At 45.4% G+C, this 17,920-nt stretch overlaps 1 protein-coding gene across 1 annotated transcript in view; it reads right to left on the reverse strand.

Annotated features, from left to right (window-relative positions):
* phex (phosphate regulating endopeptidase homolog, X-linked) overlaps positions 1 to 15,963 on the reverse strand; it is an 87,967-nt gene extending 72,004 nt beyond the window's left edge. The window contains exons 1-5 of the mRNA XM_072259725.1: positions 15,955 to 15,963; positions 13,055 to 13,208; positions 3,729 to 3,781; positions 3,401 to 3,484; positions 300 to 445 (exon numbers count right to left, since the gene is read on the reverse strand). Of these exons, the coding sequence (XP_072115826.1) occupies positions 300 to 445; positions 3,401 to 3,484; positions 3,729 to 3,781; positions 13,055 to 13,208; positions 15,955 to 15,963 (446 nt within the window). The remainder of the gene's footprint in view (positions 1 to 299; positions 446 to 3,400; positions 3,485 to 3,728; positions 3,782 to 13,054; positions 13,209 to 15,954) is intronic.
* Positions 15,964 to 17,920: the final 1,957 nt, after the last annotated feature.

A 17,920-nucleotide genomic window follows, 5' to 3' on the forward strand; every position in this document is an offset into this window, starting at 1 on the left:
ACTAAAATCCATGTAGATCACATCCACTGCACTACCCTCATCTATATGCCTGGTCACCTCCTCAAAGAACTCTATTAGGCTTGTTACACATGATCTGCCCTTCACAAAGCCATGCTGACTGTTCCTGATCAGACCATGATTCTCTAAATGCCCATAGATCCTATCCTTAAGAATCTTTTCCAACAGCTTTCCCACCACAGACATAAGATGCAGTAAGAAAAGTGCAAGGGTAGGTTTAGGATTTGGAGTACGATGCCATGTGCTGTAATAATGGGGTGTAAGCAGAATGTTCATCTTACCGGCTCTCCACAGTTTCTATTAACCGGAACAAGTCCTTGAAGTACTGCGTGGAATCCACAATGACCTCTTCTGACATATTCATGTGCAAGAGGTGAGGGTGCTCTTCAAAATCAATCACTGTTCTGATGTAGCGAAGCCAGTCAAACTGGAGACACAACATGAGCCACACGTGTTGAAACACAGTCCTGACCAGCCCCAGAACTGTCTCCTGATGGCAAGGGTTACCCGTTATCTGCTCAGATAGTTTAGCTGCTTTGTACACTTGAAGCAGTAAGTGTTCCTTTAAAAACAGGAGCCCGATCCCCAGGCAATCAGACACCAGCTCTCTTCCATTGACTCTGTCTGCACTTCCTGTGGCTTCAGGAAAACACCCATCCCATCTCAGTCATTCTCTCTCCTACCCCCTGCCATCAGACAGAAGATACTAAAGTACAACATTCCAGGACAATTTCTATCCCACTGCTGAATGGGACTCTCATACACCAAAGACGAACTGGTCTCCCAGTCTACCTCCAGTACATTTGCTCAGTAGGTGTAACACTTCATTCTGCTTTCACTTTGGCTGCCTCACTGTCCTGAGGTGTGTAATGATTCATCCGTGCAAATGGGATACAAACCAAAACTTTTCAGTGTAACACCACAGATGTGCCCATAATAAATCAAAAGCCAGTTATTGACATGAGCTGTGCTTTAGTTTGTGATGTAACAACTCAATTCAACAATTCTGTTGTGTGAAACTGTCATGGTCCGGTCTGTGAATTCTGCATTCCGGTTCACGGTCCGATCCATCGACCCTTGCTCCAGGTTTTCCTGTCTACCCTGTTTTCGTTCCTGTTAGCACTAATTGAGGCAGCTGATGCTAGTTGGGGCTGGCTGCATAAATACCTTCAGAGATCAGGGCATGGTGGCTGGATTGTTCTTGTCCTTACTTCTTGTATCCCTTCCCCTGCCTTCTGTTCCCTCGCCAGAAGCCTTGCCTTGTCTTGCCAGTAACTCTCGCCTCGTCTCACCTGTAGTCTTGTCCTGGAGCCACCCTGAACCTAGCTCTCTTCCTGTCCCTTGCCTCCGCCGGGTAATTCAGGCCAGATTGCCGTTACCCTGAAGGTGGTTCTGTCCCTTCTTGTCCCTCACCTCTGTCGGGGGGAGATCTGCGCCCTGCTCAGATGTACCGTGCCCTGCCCAGGAGGAGCTTCAAGACCCCAAGCCCCAATCCTCTAGTCTCAAGCCTCACCTCAAGCCTCTAGTCTCAAGCCTCTGGCCTCAAGCCTCGCCTCAAGCCTCTGGCCTCAAGTCTCTAGCCAAGCCTCACCTCAAGTCTCTGGTCTCAAGTCTCTAGCCAAGCCTCACCTCAAGTCTCTGGTCTCAAGCCTCGCCTCAAGCCTCTGGTCTCCAGCATCACCTCAAGCCTCTGGTCTCCAGCCTTGCCTCAAGTCTCTGGTCTCTAACCTTGCCTCAAGTCTCTGGTCTCTAGCCTCGCCTCAAGCCTCTAGCCAAGCCTCACCTCAAGTCTCTGGTCTCTAGCCTTGCCTCAAGTCTCTGGTCTCTAACCTTGCCTCAAGCCTCTAGCCAAGCCTCGCCTCAAGTCTCTGGTCTCTAGCCTCACCTCAAGTCTCTGGTCTCTAGCCTTGCCTCAAGTCTCTGGTCTCTAACCTTGCCTCAAGTCTCTGGTCTCTAACCTTGCCTCAAGTCTCTGGTCTCTAGCCTCGCCTCAAGCCTCTAGCCAAGCCTCGCCTCAAGTCTCTGGTCTCAAGCCTCGCCTCAAGTCTCTGGTCTCTAGCCTTGCCTCAAGTCTCTGGTCTCTAGCCTCGCCTCAAGCCTCTAGCCAAGCCTCGCCTCAAGTCTCTGGTCTCTAGCCTCGCCTCAAGTCTCTGGTCTCTAGCCTTGCCTCAAGTCTCTGGTCTCTAACCTTGCCTCAAGTCTCTGGTCTCTAGCCTCACCTCAAGTCTCTGGCCTCAAGCCTCGCCTCAAGTCACTGGCCTCAAGTCTCTAGCCAAGCCTCGCCTCAAGTCTCTGGTCTCAAGCCTCGCCTCAAGCCTCTGGTCTCCAGCATCACCTCAAGCCTCTGGTCTCCAGCCTTGCCACAAGTCTCTGGTCTCTAGCCTCGTCTCAAGTCTCTAGCCAAGCCTCGCCTCAAGTCTCTGGTCTCTAACCTTGCCTCAAGTCTCTGGTCTCTAACCTTGCCTCAAGTCTCTGGTCTCTAGCCTCGCCTCAAGCGTCTAGCCAAGCCTCGCCTCAAGTCTCTGGTCTCAAGCCTCGCCTCAAGTCTCTGGTCTCTAGCCTTGCCTCAAGTCTCTGGTCTCTAGCCTCGCCTCAAGCCTCTAGCCAAGCCTCGCCTCAAGTCTCTGGTCTCTAGCCTCGCCTCAAGTCTCTGGTCTCTAGCCTTGCCTCAAGTCTCTGGTCTCTAACCTTGCCTCAAGTCTCTGGTCTCTAGCCTCACCTCAAGTCTCTGGCCTCAAGCCTCGCCTCAAGTCACTGGCCTCAAGTCTCTAGCCAAGCCTCGCCTCAAGTCTCTGGTCTCAAGCCTCGCCTCAAGCCTCTGGTCTCCAGCATCACCTCAAGCCTCTAGTCTCCAGCCTTGCCACAAGTCTCTGGTCTCTAGCCTCATCTCAAGTCTCTAGCCAAGCCTCGCCTCAAGTCTCTGGTCTCTAACCTTGCCTCAAGTCTCTGGTCTCTAACCTTGCCTCAAGTCTCTGGTCTCTAGCCTCGCCTCAAGCCTCTAGCCAAGCCTCGGCTCAAGTCTCTGGTCTCTAGCCTTGCCTCAAGTCTCTAGTCTCAAGCCTCAACTCAAGCCTGAAGACTCCAGCCTCATCCTGCCTGCCAGCCAAGTCTCGTCTGTGCCTAGTTCTGGGGTCCGAGCCAGAGGCAAGAGCCAGGTACTGGGTCCTTGTCCAGTCTCTGGCTCGGAGTCCAAGCCCGGGTTCCTAGCTCTCTGGTCCAGCCCTGTTCTGGATTCCCGGTTTTCGCGTCCATGTCCTAGCCCTCACCCTGCATCCTAGTCCCGTCCCTATACTTCAGTGTCTGTGTCTTGCACTTGGGTCTGTTCCCAGCCACACCCTTATGACAGAAACAGAGTCAGGGCATTCGGTGACCTGCTGCTCACCTGTGGAATGGTGCTTTGTAAATCCAGTATGCTGAGCTTGGTGTGAATGGCTTCACTCGTCCTGTTCCTCTCTGCGAACACAATCTGCAATGCGTAAGTGACATTGAAATGTAACTGTCTCACACTCAGACCAGTGAAAACACCATTCCCAATTATTTTCTCTCCCACTCTATATCACTCCTGTACAAACACTCTAATCCTTCGCGTCTTGACCCACTTATCCATCCCATCATGACACAGGTATCCATCGGGTACTGACCCAAGTATCCACCCGGTAATGGCTGACATTTCCACCACATATCAACCCATGAGTCTGTCCCGTACCAACCCACGGGTCCGTCTCGTACTGCCCCATGAGTCCGCCCATACTGACCCATGAATCTAGAATCAGAATCAGGTTTATTATCACCAGTGAATGTCATGAAATTGGTTAACTTAGCAGCAGCAGTACAATACAATACATGATAATAGAGAAAGGAAATAAATAAATAAATTACAGTAACTTTATATATAATTAAAAATAGTGCACAACAAAAATAATAAAAGTGAGGTAGTGTTCATGGGTTCCATGCTCATTTAGGAATTGGATGGCAGCAGGGAAGAAGGTGTTTCCAAATCACTAAGTGTGTGCCTTCAGGATTCTGTACCTTCTTCACAATGGTAGCAATGAGAAAAGGCATGCCCTGGGTGCTGGGGGCCCTTAATAATGCTGTCGCCTTTCTGAGGCACCGCTCCTTGAAGATGTCTTGGACAATATGGAGGCTAGTACCTAAGACGAAGCTGACTGATTTTATTACTTTCTGTAGCTTCTTAGCCCTGTCCCACTCCCATACCAGACGACGATGCAGCCTGTCAGAATGCTCTTCATGGTACAACTATAGAAGTTTTCAAGTGTTTTTGGTGATAAACCAAAACTCTTCAAACTCCTAATGAAATAGGAGTTGCCTTCTTTACGGCTGCATTGACATGTTGGGCCAAGGTTAGATCCTCAGAAATCTTGACATCCAGGAACATGAAGCTGCTCACTCTCTCCACTTCTGATCCCTCTATGAGGATTGGTTCCTGTTCCTTTGCCTTACCCTTCCTGAAGTCCACAATCAGCTCTTTCTTCTAACTGATATTGAGTGCAATGTTATTGCTGCAACACCACTCAACTAGCTGGTATATCTCACTCCTGTACGCCCTCTCATCTCCAGCTAAGATTCTGCCAACAATGGTTGTTGTATCAGCAAATTTATAGATGACATTTGAGCTATACCAAGTCACGCAGTCACGGGTATAGAGAGAGTAGAGCAGTGGGCTAAACACGCATCCCTGAGGTGCACCAGTGTTGACTGTCAGTGAGGAGGAGTTATTAATACCAATCCACACAGATTGCAGTCTTCTGGTTAGGAAGTCGAGGATCTAATTGCAGAGGGAGGTACAGGGGCCCAGATTCTGTAGCTTATCAATCGGGACTCTGAGAATGATGATATTAAGCACTGAGCTGTAGTCAACGAACAGCATCCTGACATAGGTGTTTGTATTATCCAGAAGACCTAAGGCTGTGTGAAGAGCCATTGAGATTACATCTGCTGTAGATCTATTGTGGCTACAGGCAAATTGCAGTGGGTCCAGTTCCTTCCAAAGGCAGGAACTGATTCTGGTCATGACCAACCTCTTAAAGCATTTCATCACTGTAGATCTGAGTGCTACTGGATATTGTCATTAAGGCATCTCATGCTACTCTTCTTGGGCACTGGTATAATCTTTGCCCTTTTGAAGCAGGTGGGAACTTCCGACCATAGCAATGGGAGGTTGAAAATGTCCTTAAATACACCTGCCATTTGGTTGGCACAAGTTTTCAGGACCTTACCAGGTACTTCATCAGGGCCTGCTGCCTTATGAGGGTTCACCGTCCTGAAAGACAGCCTGGCATCGCCTCCAAGGCAGAGATCATGGGGTCACCAGGTGCAGCAGGGGTCTTCACAGCTGTAGTTATATTCTCCCTTTCAAAGCGAGCATCAAAGGCATTGAGCTCTTCTGGTATTGAAGCATCACTGTGATTCATGCTTTGGGTTTCGCTTTGTAGGAAGTAATGTCTTGCGAGCCCTGCCAGAGATGTTGTGCATCTGATGTCACCTCCAACATTGTTTCTTTGCTCTCAACATGGCCCTCTGCAAGTCACACCAGGTTTTCTTGTACAGACCTTGGTCACCAAACTTAAATGCCATTGATCTGCCCCTCAGTAGATGACAAACCTCCTGGTCCATCCATGGCTTTTGGTTTGGGAATGTACAGCAAATATTTGTAGGCACACACTCATCCACACATGTTTTAATGACATCAGTAACAACAGCAGCATACTCATCCAGGTTCGAAGATGACTCCCTGAATACAGTCCTGTCCACCAATTCAAAGCAGTCCTGTAGGCGCTCCTGTGCTTCCCTTGTCCATACCTTCTTGGTCCTCACTACTGGTGCTGCAGTCTTCAGTCTCTGCCTATACTCAGAGAACAGAAGTACAACCAGGTGGTCAGACTTCCTGAAGAGTGGGCATGGTAGGTATTCTTGATGGTGGTGTAATAGTGGTCCAGTGTGTTGTTCCCTCTGGCGCTACAAGTGGTTTGTTGATGATAATTATTCAGTGATTTTTCAAGCTGACCTGGTTAAAATCCCCCAAGGTGCTGGTGAAGGCATCTGGGTGTGCTGTTTCATGCATGTTGATCCCATTGCTCAGATCATCCAGAGCCTGTTTGACATTGGCCTGAAGTGGAGTGTACACCACTACCAAAATAATCACAGAAATCTCCCACAACAGGTAAAATGGACGGCACAATTGTGAGATATTCTAGCTCAGGTGAGCAGAATTGGGACATCACTGATACACTTGTGAACCAAGATGAGTTGACATGAGGCGTGCACTCCACATCTGCTTTTGAGAGACTTGACAGTCCTATTCTGACAGGGTATTGTGAACTCGTCAATCTGATGCATCCAGTATGGAAGGGGTTAACCAGGGTTTTGTGAAACAAAGGATGCACACAGTCCTAATGTCCCTCTGATACAGCACCCCAGCTCTAAGATCTTTGATTTTATTTACTAGAGATTGTATATTTGCCAGCAAGATAGTCAATATAGGGAGTTGAAACGCTCCTGTATCCCTGACCTGTAACCACATTTCCTACAAGAAGTCTGGTGAGTCAGCATTGTTTCCAACAGTTATAAGCAGCAATAAATCGTTCAGTAGCATCTTTATTAACTGTACAGACCTTGGAAGCAGTTGTGACCCTCAGCTGTATCCGACTGAAAAGCAAATACTTAATCATATCTATTGAGCTGTGCTGCACGGGATCGCCTTCAAAACGCACCATGGTCCATCCCGTACTGACCCACATATCCATCTGGGACGTCCTTCCATCCTGATGCTGTGCCCTCTGGTCACCAACTATAGGAAACATCCTCCCCACATCCACTCTCTACCTTTCAATATTCGATAGGTTTCAATAAGATCCCCTCCTCATTCTTCTAAACTCCAGCAAGTACCGGCCCAGGTCATCAAACGCTCCTCATATGTTAACCTTTTCATTTCTGGGATCACTCTATTGAAATTCCTCTAGGCCCTTTCCAATGACAGTACATACTTTCTTAGATAATGGGCTCACAACTGCTCACAATACTCCCACTTGTGGTCTGACCAATGCCTTGTAAAGTCTCAACATTATATTCTTCATGTTCTAGTCCTCTCAAAGTGAATGCTAACATTGTATTTGCTTTCCTTACCACCTGCAAGTTAACTTTTAGGGAATCTTGCACAAGATCTCTCAAGTCCCTTCGCACCTCTGATTTCTGAATTTGTTCCATTTAGAAAATAGTCTTCACTTTTATTTTTTCTACCATACAGTTCTTGATATTGTATTTCAACTGCCATTTCTTTGCCCATTCTCCTAACCTTCTGCAGACTCCCTCCCTGCTTCCTTCACATTACCTGCCCCTACATCTTTCTTCATATTGTCCACAAATTTGCCCACAAAGTCATCAATTCTGTCATCCAAGTCATTGACATATAACATGAAAAGAAGCGGTGCCAACACCAACACACGCTGAACACCACTAGTCGCTGGCAGGCAACCAGAAAAGGCCCCCTTTAATCTCACTCTTTAACCAGGATAGTGCATTAGGATGAGGAAATTACAAACTGTGTGGACTGCAAAGAAAAGAGCCAGTATGAGATGCAAGGGGTGCAGAATAACCAACTAAAATGTAGCAGTGGAATCATCAAGGTCACACAAAGACAATCCAAGCACTAGATTCATAATTAGAGGGGAAATATTGAAAAACAGAGAGTTTCTCCTAATTCCCACTGCAGATCTTACAGAGTCTTGTTCATACAGCAAAAAATAAAGGTAAAACATCACCAGAAATGAAGCAAAAGATTATGATATTACTAGAGAGAGTGTATATGAGGAAAAGGGAAGATAGAGAACTGGCCCAATAGAGACCATGAAGATAATGAAAATGGTTGATAGAGATATTGTCCAAAATTGAAGGTAACAAATCATGACAGATACTTCAAGAGAAAATGTTTCATTCGGAGTGACAAGAATCTGATCTGTGACACTACTCTGCATTCTCTCTATCTCTGATCTGTGACACTATTCTGCATTCTCTCTGTCTCTGATCTGTGACACTATTCTGCATTCTCTCTGTCTCTGATCTGTGACACCATTCTGCATTCTCTCTGTCTCTGATCTGTGACACCATTCTGGAATCTGTCTCTGATCTGTGACACTATTCTGCATTCTCTCTCTCTGGTCTGTGACAATATTTTGCAATCTCTCTCTCTGATCAGTGTCATTATTCTGCATTCTCCCTCTCAACTGTGACACTCTTCTGCATTTTCTCTCTGATCTGTGATGCTTTTCTACATTCTCTCTCATCTGTGACACTATTCTGCATTCTCTCTTTCTCTCTGATCTGTGACATTGTTCTGCATTTTCTCTCTCTCTGATCTGTGACACTATTCTGCATTTTCTCTCTCTCTGATTTGTGACATTATTCTGCATTTTCTGTCTCTGATCTGTGACACTATTCTTCTCTCTCTGATCTGTGACACTATTCTGCATTTTCTGTCTCTGATCTGTGACACTATTCTGCATTCTCTCTCTCTGATCCATGACACTATTCTGCTCTCTCTCTCTGATCAGTGACACTATTCTGCACTCTCTCTCTCTGATCTGTGACACTATTCTGCATTCTCTCTCTCTGATCTGTGTAACTGTTCTGCACTCTCTCTGATCTGTGACACTATTCTGCATTATCTCTCTCTGGTCTGTGACACTTCTGTATTCTCCCTCTCTGATCTATAACACTATTCTGCATTCTGTCTCTGATCTGTGTCACTATTCTGCATTCTCTCGCTCTGATCTGTGACACTATTCTGCATTCTCTCTCTCTGATCTCTAATGGTATTCTGCATTTTCTCTCTTTCTGATCTGTGACACTATTCTGCATTCTGTCTCTGATCTGTGACACTATTCTGCATTCTCTCTCTCTGATCTGTAATGGTATTCTGCATTTTCTCTCTTTCTGATCTGTGACACTATTCTGCATTCTGTCTCTGATCTGTGACACTATTCCGCATTCTGTCTCTGATCTGTGACATTGTTCTGCATTTTCTTTCTCTCTGATCTGTGACAATATTCCTCATTCCATCTCTGATCAGTGACACTATTCTGCACTCTCTCTCTCTGATCTGTGACACTATTCTGCATTCTCTCTCTCTGATCTGTGACACTATTCTGTATTCTGTCTCTGATCTGTGTCACTATTCCGCATTCTCTCTCCGATCTGTGACACTATTCTGCACTCTCTCTCTCTGATCTGTGATACTATTCTGCATTCTGTCTCTGATATGAGTCACTATTCTGCATTCTCTCTCTCTGATCTGTGACACAGTTCTGCATTCTCTCTCTATCTCTGATCCGTGTCACTATTCTGCATTCTGTCTCTGATCTGTGACATTATTCCGCATTCTCTCTCTCTCTGGTCTATGACACCATTCTGCACTCTCTCTGATCTGTGACACTATCTGATTCTGCATTCTCTCTCTCTGATCTGTGACACAGTTCTGCATTCCTTCTCTATCTCTGATCTGTGTCACTATTCTGCGTTCTCTCGCTCTGATCTGTGACACTATTCTGCATTCTCTCCTCTGATCTGTGACACTATTCTGCACTCTCTCTGATCTGTGTCGCTATTCTGCATTCTGTCTGTCTCTAATCTGTGTAACTATTCTGCACTCTCTCTGACTTGTTTCACTATTCTGCATTCTCATTTGTGACACTATTCTGCATTCTGTCTCTCTGATCTATGATACTATTCTGCATTCTGTCCCTGATCTGTGTCTCTATTCCGCATTCTCTCTCTCTCCGATCTGTGACACCATTCTGCACTCTCTCTGATCTGTGACACTATTCTGCATTCTGTCTCTGATCTGAGTCATTATTTTGCATTCTCTCGCTCTGATCTGTGACACTATTCTGCATTCTCTCTCTCTGATCTGTGACACTAGTCAGCATTCTCTCTCTCTCACTCTGATCCATGTCACTATTCTGCATTCTCTCTCTCTGATCAGTGTCATTATTCAACATTCTCTCTCTCTGATCTCTGACACTATTCCGCATTCCATCTCTGATCTGTGACACTATTCTGCATTTTCTGTCTCTGAACTGTGACACTATTCTGCATTCCCTCTCTCTGATCTGTGACACTATTCTTCTCTCTCTCTCTGATCTGTGACACTATTGCATTTTCTCTCTGATCTGTGTCACTATTCTGCATTTTCTCTCTCTGATCTATGACACTATTCCGCATTCCGTTTCTGATCTCTGACACTATTCTGCATTTTCTGTCTCTGATCTGTGACACTATTCTGCACTCTCTCTCTCTGATCTGTGATACTATTCTGCATTCTCTCTCTCTCTGATCTGTGACACTATTCTGCATTCTGTCTCTGATCTGTGTCACTATTCCACATTCTCTCTCTCTGCGATCTGCGACACTATTCTGCACTCTCTCTCTGATCTGTGATACTATTCTGCATTCTGTCTCTGATATGACTCACTATTCTGCATTCTCTCTCTATCTCTGATCTGTGTCACTATTCTGCATTCTCTCTCTCCGATCTGTTTCAGTATTCTTCATTTTCTCTCTCTCTGATCTGTGACACTATTCTGCATTTTCTCTCTCTCTCTGATCTGTGACACTATTCTGCATTTTCTCTCTCTCTCTGATCTGTGACACTAGTCTGCATTTTCTCTCTCTCTCTGATCTGTGTCACTATTCTGCATTCTTTCTCTGATCTGTGACACTATTCTGCATTCTGTCTCTGATCTGTGTCACTATTCTGCATTCTCTCTCCCTGATCTGTGACACAATTCTGCATTCTCTCTCTCTGATCTGTGTCACTATTCTGCATTCTCTCTCTCTGATCTGTGACACTATTCTGCATTCTGTCTCTGATCTATGTCACTATTCTGCATTCTTTCTCTGATCTGTGACACTATTCTGCATTCTGTCTCTGATCTCTAACACTATTCTGCATTCTCTCTCTCTGATCTGTGACACTATTCTGCATTCTGTCTCTGATCTGTGTCACTATTCTGCATTCTTTCTCTGATCTGTGACACTATTCTGCATTCTGTCTCTGATCTCTAACACTATTCTGCATTCTCTCTCTCTGATCTGTGACACTATTCTGCATTTTCTTTTGTTTTCACCTTGTGAAAATACCGCGTTTTACTTTTGTGTGCAATTACCTGTCTGGATGGCATACAAAGATTCTCCACCCCGTCTCGGTATCAATGATAATAGTAAACTAATTGCCCATAGCGATTACAATTACAACTTAGGGATTTATATAACACAGTAGAAATTACACTAATTATCCAATCAGAAGGTACAAGAGCCTCAGAATCTGCACCACCAGGTTCAGGAACAGTTACCACTCCTCAACCCTCACGGTATTGAACCAACGGGATAACTTCACTCTGACATCATTTGCCCCATCACTGAATTGTCCTGCAATTTATGAGCTCACTTTCAAGGACTCTTCATCTTGTCCTCTCAATATTAATTGTTCATTTATTTATTATATCTTCTTTTTGTATTTGCAGTGTGTTGTCTTCTGCACTGTGGCTGAACACCCTAGTTGGGCAGCCTTTCATTGATTCTGTTATATTCATTATTCTAGAGATTTATTGAGTATGCCCTCAAGAAAATGAATCTCAGGTTTGTTAATGGTGACATGCAGTGTATGTACTTTGATACAAAATTTACTTTGAACTTTACTATGTCTAAGACTGAGCACAAATGTTTTAAGCTTAATGTCAAGTCAAGTCAAGTTTATTGTCATTTAACTATATACTTGTATACCATCAAACGAGACAATATTTCTCCGAACCAGTAGTACACGTAACACACAATAGCTTAAGAAAGTAAGGATAAAATCTACAGATGAATTATGCGTAAACAAACAAAGTGAAGTGCATAAATTAAATATTGTAGGATACAGATACAATATGCATCTTCAAATGCGATGCGACGGGGAGTTCAGCAGCTTAATGGCCTGAGGGAAGGAGATGTTTCCCATCCTCACAATCTCCTGGCTGATGGTAGGAAGGGAGGCATCCTTAATAATACCAAGGGCCTTGCCTATTTAGTATACAGTGAATGAATGTTAGCATTCATTTCAAAAGGACTAGAACATAAAAGCAAGGATGTAATGCTGAGTTTTCATAAAGCTCTGGTGAAACCCCACTTGGAGTATTGTGAGCTGTTTTGGGCCCCTTATCTTTGAAACGATGTGCTGAAACTGGAGAGTGTTTAAAGGAATTTCACAAAAATGATTCCAGGTTTGAATGGCTCGTCACATGGAGGGTGTTTGATGGCTCTGGGCCTGTATGCACAAGAACTCAGCAGAATGTTGGGTGGCGTCATTGAAACCTATGGAATGGTTAGAGGCCTTGGTAGAGAGGCAGCTGTGAAGACTAAGTACTTATTTAAAAGCAGAGGTTGATAGATTCCTGATTGGTCAGGGAATGAAGGGATATAGGGAGAAGGCAGGAGACTGAGACTGAGAGGAAAACTCGATTGGCCATGATGACATAGGGGAGCAGATATTGATCGGCCAAATGGCTTGACCCTGCTCCTATAGCTTATGGTCTTACGGTACTCAGCGCTTCTGATAAATGTCCCCGATAAGTGGTAGGGAGACCCCTGTGATCCTCTCAGCTGTTCTCACAGTCCTTTGTAGGGACGTCTGGTCCGATGCTCGACTACTCCCATTCCAGATGGAGATGCAACATGTCAGGATGCTCTCAGCGGTGCTCCTGTAAAATGCAGTTAAGATGGGGGGAGTGTGGTAGGAGGGAGCCTTGCTTGCCTCAATCTTCCTAGGAAAAGGAGGTGCTTCTGTGCCTTCTTGTTCAGGGAGGCGATATTGAGTTACAGAGGTAGGTGCTGAGACCCAGCGAGGCCAGTTACTGGGCTATGGCTAGCTTTTCAATAGACCATGAAGTGAAATGTTTCTGTGCACTCGCAAACTACACTGAACTGGCCAGTCACTGCAGTGTGCACCCTTCCACTGGCCAGTCACTGGAGCATGAAAACTTACCCTGGCCAGACACCAGAATGTGCACACTTCCACTGACCTCAGCCAACTTGGTCTCAAACTCCATCACGGCTTCCATGTCAGCCTTCGCAGTGGTGGCACTTGCTCCCAGGAGAATGGGCACATCAATCATCAGCTGCAGCAGGGCGTGGCGATTCTGAAGGAGAAGCAGAGAGGAGCAATTAGACAGTCCATGGCTGACATTATTCCAGCAGCTTTGTTTCTAACCTCATTCCCAGTTCTGAAACATTAAATCTGCTTCTATCTCCATAAATGCACGTGACCAAGTGGTTAAGGCATTGGACTAGCGACCTGAAGGTTGTGAGTTCGAGCCCCAGCCAAGGCAACGTGTTGTGTCCTTGAACAAGGCACTTCTCACACAGTGCTCTGCGACGACACTGGTGCCAAGCTCTATGGGTCCTAATGCCCTTCCCTTGGACAACATTGGTGTCGTGGAGAGGGGAGTCTTGCAGCATGGGCAACTGCTGGTCTTCCATACAACCTTGCCCAGGTCTGCGCCCTGGAGAGTGAAGACTTTCCAGGCGCAGATCCATGGTCTCGCGAGACTAATGGATGCCTTTATCTCCATAACTACTGTCTGAACCACTGCCTGTTTCCATTGTTTTTCGTTCAATTTTCCAGAATCTGCAGTACTTTTGTTTTTTTTAAATTCCAGGACTGCTGTGTGCCATTCATCAGGAAGGTGGTGGCTTGACCCTGGCTCTGTTTTAATTGGGTTCACATCAGGCCCTACAGGTTAGGAATTGGAAGGATACCCACTACTGTTTGCCTGACCCCTCCTCTAATGATTTTGCAACTTCATCCAGGTCTTGACTCCTCTGAGCTCTTTTCATTCTTCTTGTGCTATCCCAAAGGTCGAAGCCCTCTTTTAAATCCCTGCATCTACCAAGCTATTAGCCAGCGGTCCTAATATTACCCACAAAACACTTTGCAGCACTTTATTACATTAAAGGCTGTTTATAAATGCAGATGGTTGTAATTGAAGTGGAATTGTTATAGTCATACAACGTGAAAACAGACCATTCACCTCAACTTGCCCATGCCGGCCAAGTGTCTCACTGAGCTGGCCCCATTTATCCACATTTGGCACATATCCTTCTAAACTTTTTCCATTCATGTAACTAAATGTCTTTAAAATGTTGTAACTCTGTACGCCTCTTCCACTTCCTCCAGCAGTTCATTCCATATACTCACTAACCTCCTCGAAAAGAGCACCTGTTCAAATATTTTCCCTCTCACATTAAACCTGTTTTAGACTCTCCTATCCTGGGACCATCATGTCTCTCATTCACCCCCTCCAGCTCCTTCAGCGAAGGCTAGATCGTCCAGCTCCAGCCCTCCAATCCCACCAACATCGTTGTGAATCTTTTTTTACACCCTCTCCAATGCAATCACATTGGATAAACCAGGAGGTACATCGACTACTGAAGGCTAGATCTGTGACATTCAAGTCTGGTGACCCAGGCCTGTACCAGAAAACTAGGTATGATTTGCGGAGGGCTATTTCAAGGGTGAAGAAACAATTTCAAACAAGGTTGGAGGCAACAGCAGATGCATGGCAACTCTGGCAGGGTCTGCAAGACATTACTCCCTACGAAACGAAACCCAGTAGCATGAATGGCAGCAATCCTTCACTGCCAAATGAATTCAATGCCTTCTACGCACGCTTTGAAAGGGAGAACACAACTACAGCTGCTGCACTTAATGACCCTGTGATCTCTGTCTCAGAGGCCGATGTTAGACTGCCTTTAAAGAGAGTGAACCCTCGCAAGGCAGGTGGAGTACCTGCTCTGAAAACCTGTGCCAACCAACTGGTAGAAGTACTCGAGGACATTTTCAAGCTGTCACTGCTACAGGTGGAAGTTCCCACTTGCTTCCAAAAGGCAACAATTATACCAGTGCCTAAGAATAATAATGTGGGCTGCCTTAATGACTATCACCCGGTAGCACTCACATCTACAATGATGAAATGATTTGAGAGGTTGGTCATGACTAGACTGAACTCCTGCCTCAGCAAGGACCTGGACCCATTGCAATTTGCCTATTGCCACAATAGGTCAATGGCAGATGCAATCTCTATGGCTATCCACACGGCTTTAGACCACCTGGACAACACAAACACCTACGTCAGGATGCTGTTCATCGACTATAGCTCAGCATTTAATACCATCATTCCCACAATCCTGATTAAGAAGTTGCATAACCTGGGCCTCTGTACCTCCCTCTGCAGTTGGATCCTCGACTTCCTAACTGGAAGACCACAGTCGGTGCAGATTGATGATAACATATCCTCCTCGCTGCCGATCAACACTGACGCACCTCAGGGGTGTGTGCTTAGCCCACTGCTCTACTCTCTCTATACCCATGACTGTGTGGCTAGGCATAGATCAAATACCAAATAAATTTGCTGACGATATAACCATTGTTGGTAGAATCTCAGGTGGTGACGAGAGGGTGTACAAGAGTGAGATATACCACAGCAACAACCTAGCACTCAACATCAGTAAGATGAAAGAGCTGATTGTGGACTTCAGGAAGGGTAAGACGAAGGAACACATACCAATTCTCATAGAGGGATCAGAAGTGGAGAGAGTGAGCAGCTTCAAGTTCCTGGGTGTCAAGATCTCTGAGAATCTAACCTGTTCCCAACATATCGATGTAGTTAAAAAGAAAGCAAGACAGCGGCTACACTTTATTAGGAGTTTGAAGAGATTTGGCATGTCAACAAATACACTCAAAAGCTTCTATAGTTGTACCGTGGAGAGCATTCTGACAGGCTGCATCACTGTCTGGTATGGAGGGGCTACTGTGCAGGACCAAAAGAAGCTGCAGAAGGTTGTAAATCTAGTCAGTTCCATCTTGGGTACGAGCCTACAAAGTACCCAGGACATCTTCGGGGTGCAGTTTCTCAGAAAGGCAGCGTCGATTATTAAGGACTTTGAACACCCAGGGCATGCCTTTTTCTCACTGTTACCATCAGGCAGGAGATACAGGAGCCTGAAGGCACACACTCAGTGATTCAGGAACAGCTTCTTCCCCTCTGCCATCTAATTCCTAAAATGGACTTTGAACCTGTGAACACTACCTCACTTTTTTGTTTTTGCATGATTTTTAATTTATTAAATATACGTATACTGCAATTGATTCACTTATTATTTATTATTATTATCATTTTTTTCTTCTATATTATGTATGGCATTGAACTGCTGCTGCTAAGTTGCCGTTGTAACATGCCATCCCAGCTTCTGAACTCATTGCCCCAAGTGAAGCTGACAAATATGCCATTCGCCTTCTTCAGCACCATCACCCTGTGTCACCACTTCCATGGAGCATCTACTTGTACAGCCAGGTCTCTCCCTCCTACAACTTTGTTTACGGTTCTGGCATTTGCTGTGTAAATATATCCTGACTTAATTAACCAAATTATAAAACTTTGCACTTGCAGGAGTTAAATTCCATCTGCCATTCCACAGATCATCAAACATAGGAACAGAGTGAGGCCATTGGGCCCATCGAGTCAGCTCCGTCATTCCAACATGGTTGATTTACTATCCCTCTCAATCCCATTCTCCGGCCTTCTTCCCATAAGCTTTGACACCCTGACTAATAAACAATCTATAAAACTTTTCTTTAAATGTATCCAATGACTTGGCCTCCACAACTGCCTGTGGCAATGAATTCCATGCATTCACAACCCTCCGGTTAATGAAATTCTTCATCATCTCTGTTCTAAATGGACATCTGTCTATTCTGATGCTGTGCCCTCTGGTCCTAGACTCCTCATTATGGGAAACATCACTCCCACGTCTATACTATTTCACCCGGAGCCATCCAAGCTGGTTCAGGATCCTGATGGTGGGAATCCTTGAAGACATTGTTGGTTTTATGTGGCAGCAATATTGCAATTGTACAATTACATGGAACATGGATTTACAATTACATAGTACCTTTCACATCCTCTTATCATCTCCAAGTACAACTAACGGTGTACTCCGGAGCGGGCATGACTCTTGTGACATAGAAAACACTTCCACTAATTTATGCACACAGAGTAACAATTGGAATGAGCAGATGCGTTTTAAGTAATGAAACCAGGAACTGCAGGAAGTATTAGAAGGGCAACCAGTATCTGTGGAGCTGAATTCAGGAAAAAGTTGGAGATAGAACAAATTCTGAAATGCATGCTAATTTCATTTGCAGTTTTTGGCCACAGCCTTCAAAACCTTTCTAATCCATGTTTCTCTCCAGTTGCCTTTCAAAAGTTGTTATGGCCCCTGCCCAATCAACTCTCTGGCAGAATGGTGCTGTTGCCTAGGGGAGGAGATGTCCAGGTGATATGGGAAAAGCATCTGTGGATGCACTGGAATCTCTTCTGGGCTCTTGGTACTGTGTGCAGTGTGATGTTGGTACTGTGTGCAGTGGGATGTTGGTACTGTGTGCAGTGGGAAGTTGGTACTGTGTGCAGTTGGATGTTGGTACTGTGTGCAGTGTCCTGTTGGTACTGCGTGCAGAGTCCTGTTGGTACTGCATGCAGTGGGATGTTGGTACTGTGTGCAGTGTCCTGCTGGTACAGCGTGCAGTGTCCTGATGATACTGCGTGCAGTGTCCTGATGGTACTGCGTGCTGTGTCCTGTTGGTACTGCATGCAGTGTGATGTTGGTACTGTGTGCAGTGGGATGTTGGTACTACGTGCAGTGTCCTGTTGGTACTGCATGCAGTGTCCTGTTCATACAGCATGCAGTGTGATGTTGGTACTGTGTGTAGTTTGATGTTGGTACTCCGTGCAGTGTGCTGTGGGTACAGTGTGCAGTGTGATATTGGTACTGCGTGCACTGAGATGTTGGTACT

The sequence above is a fragment of the Mobula birostris genome, chromosome 6, assembly GCF_030028105.1.
Source record: "Mobula birostris isolate sMobBir1 chromosome 6, sMobBir1.hap1, whole genome shotgun sequence".
Classification (NCBI taxonomy): domain Eukaryota; kingdom Metazoa; phylum Chordata; class Chondrichthyes; order Myliobatiformes; family Myliobatidae; genus Mobula; species Mobula birostris.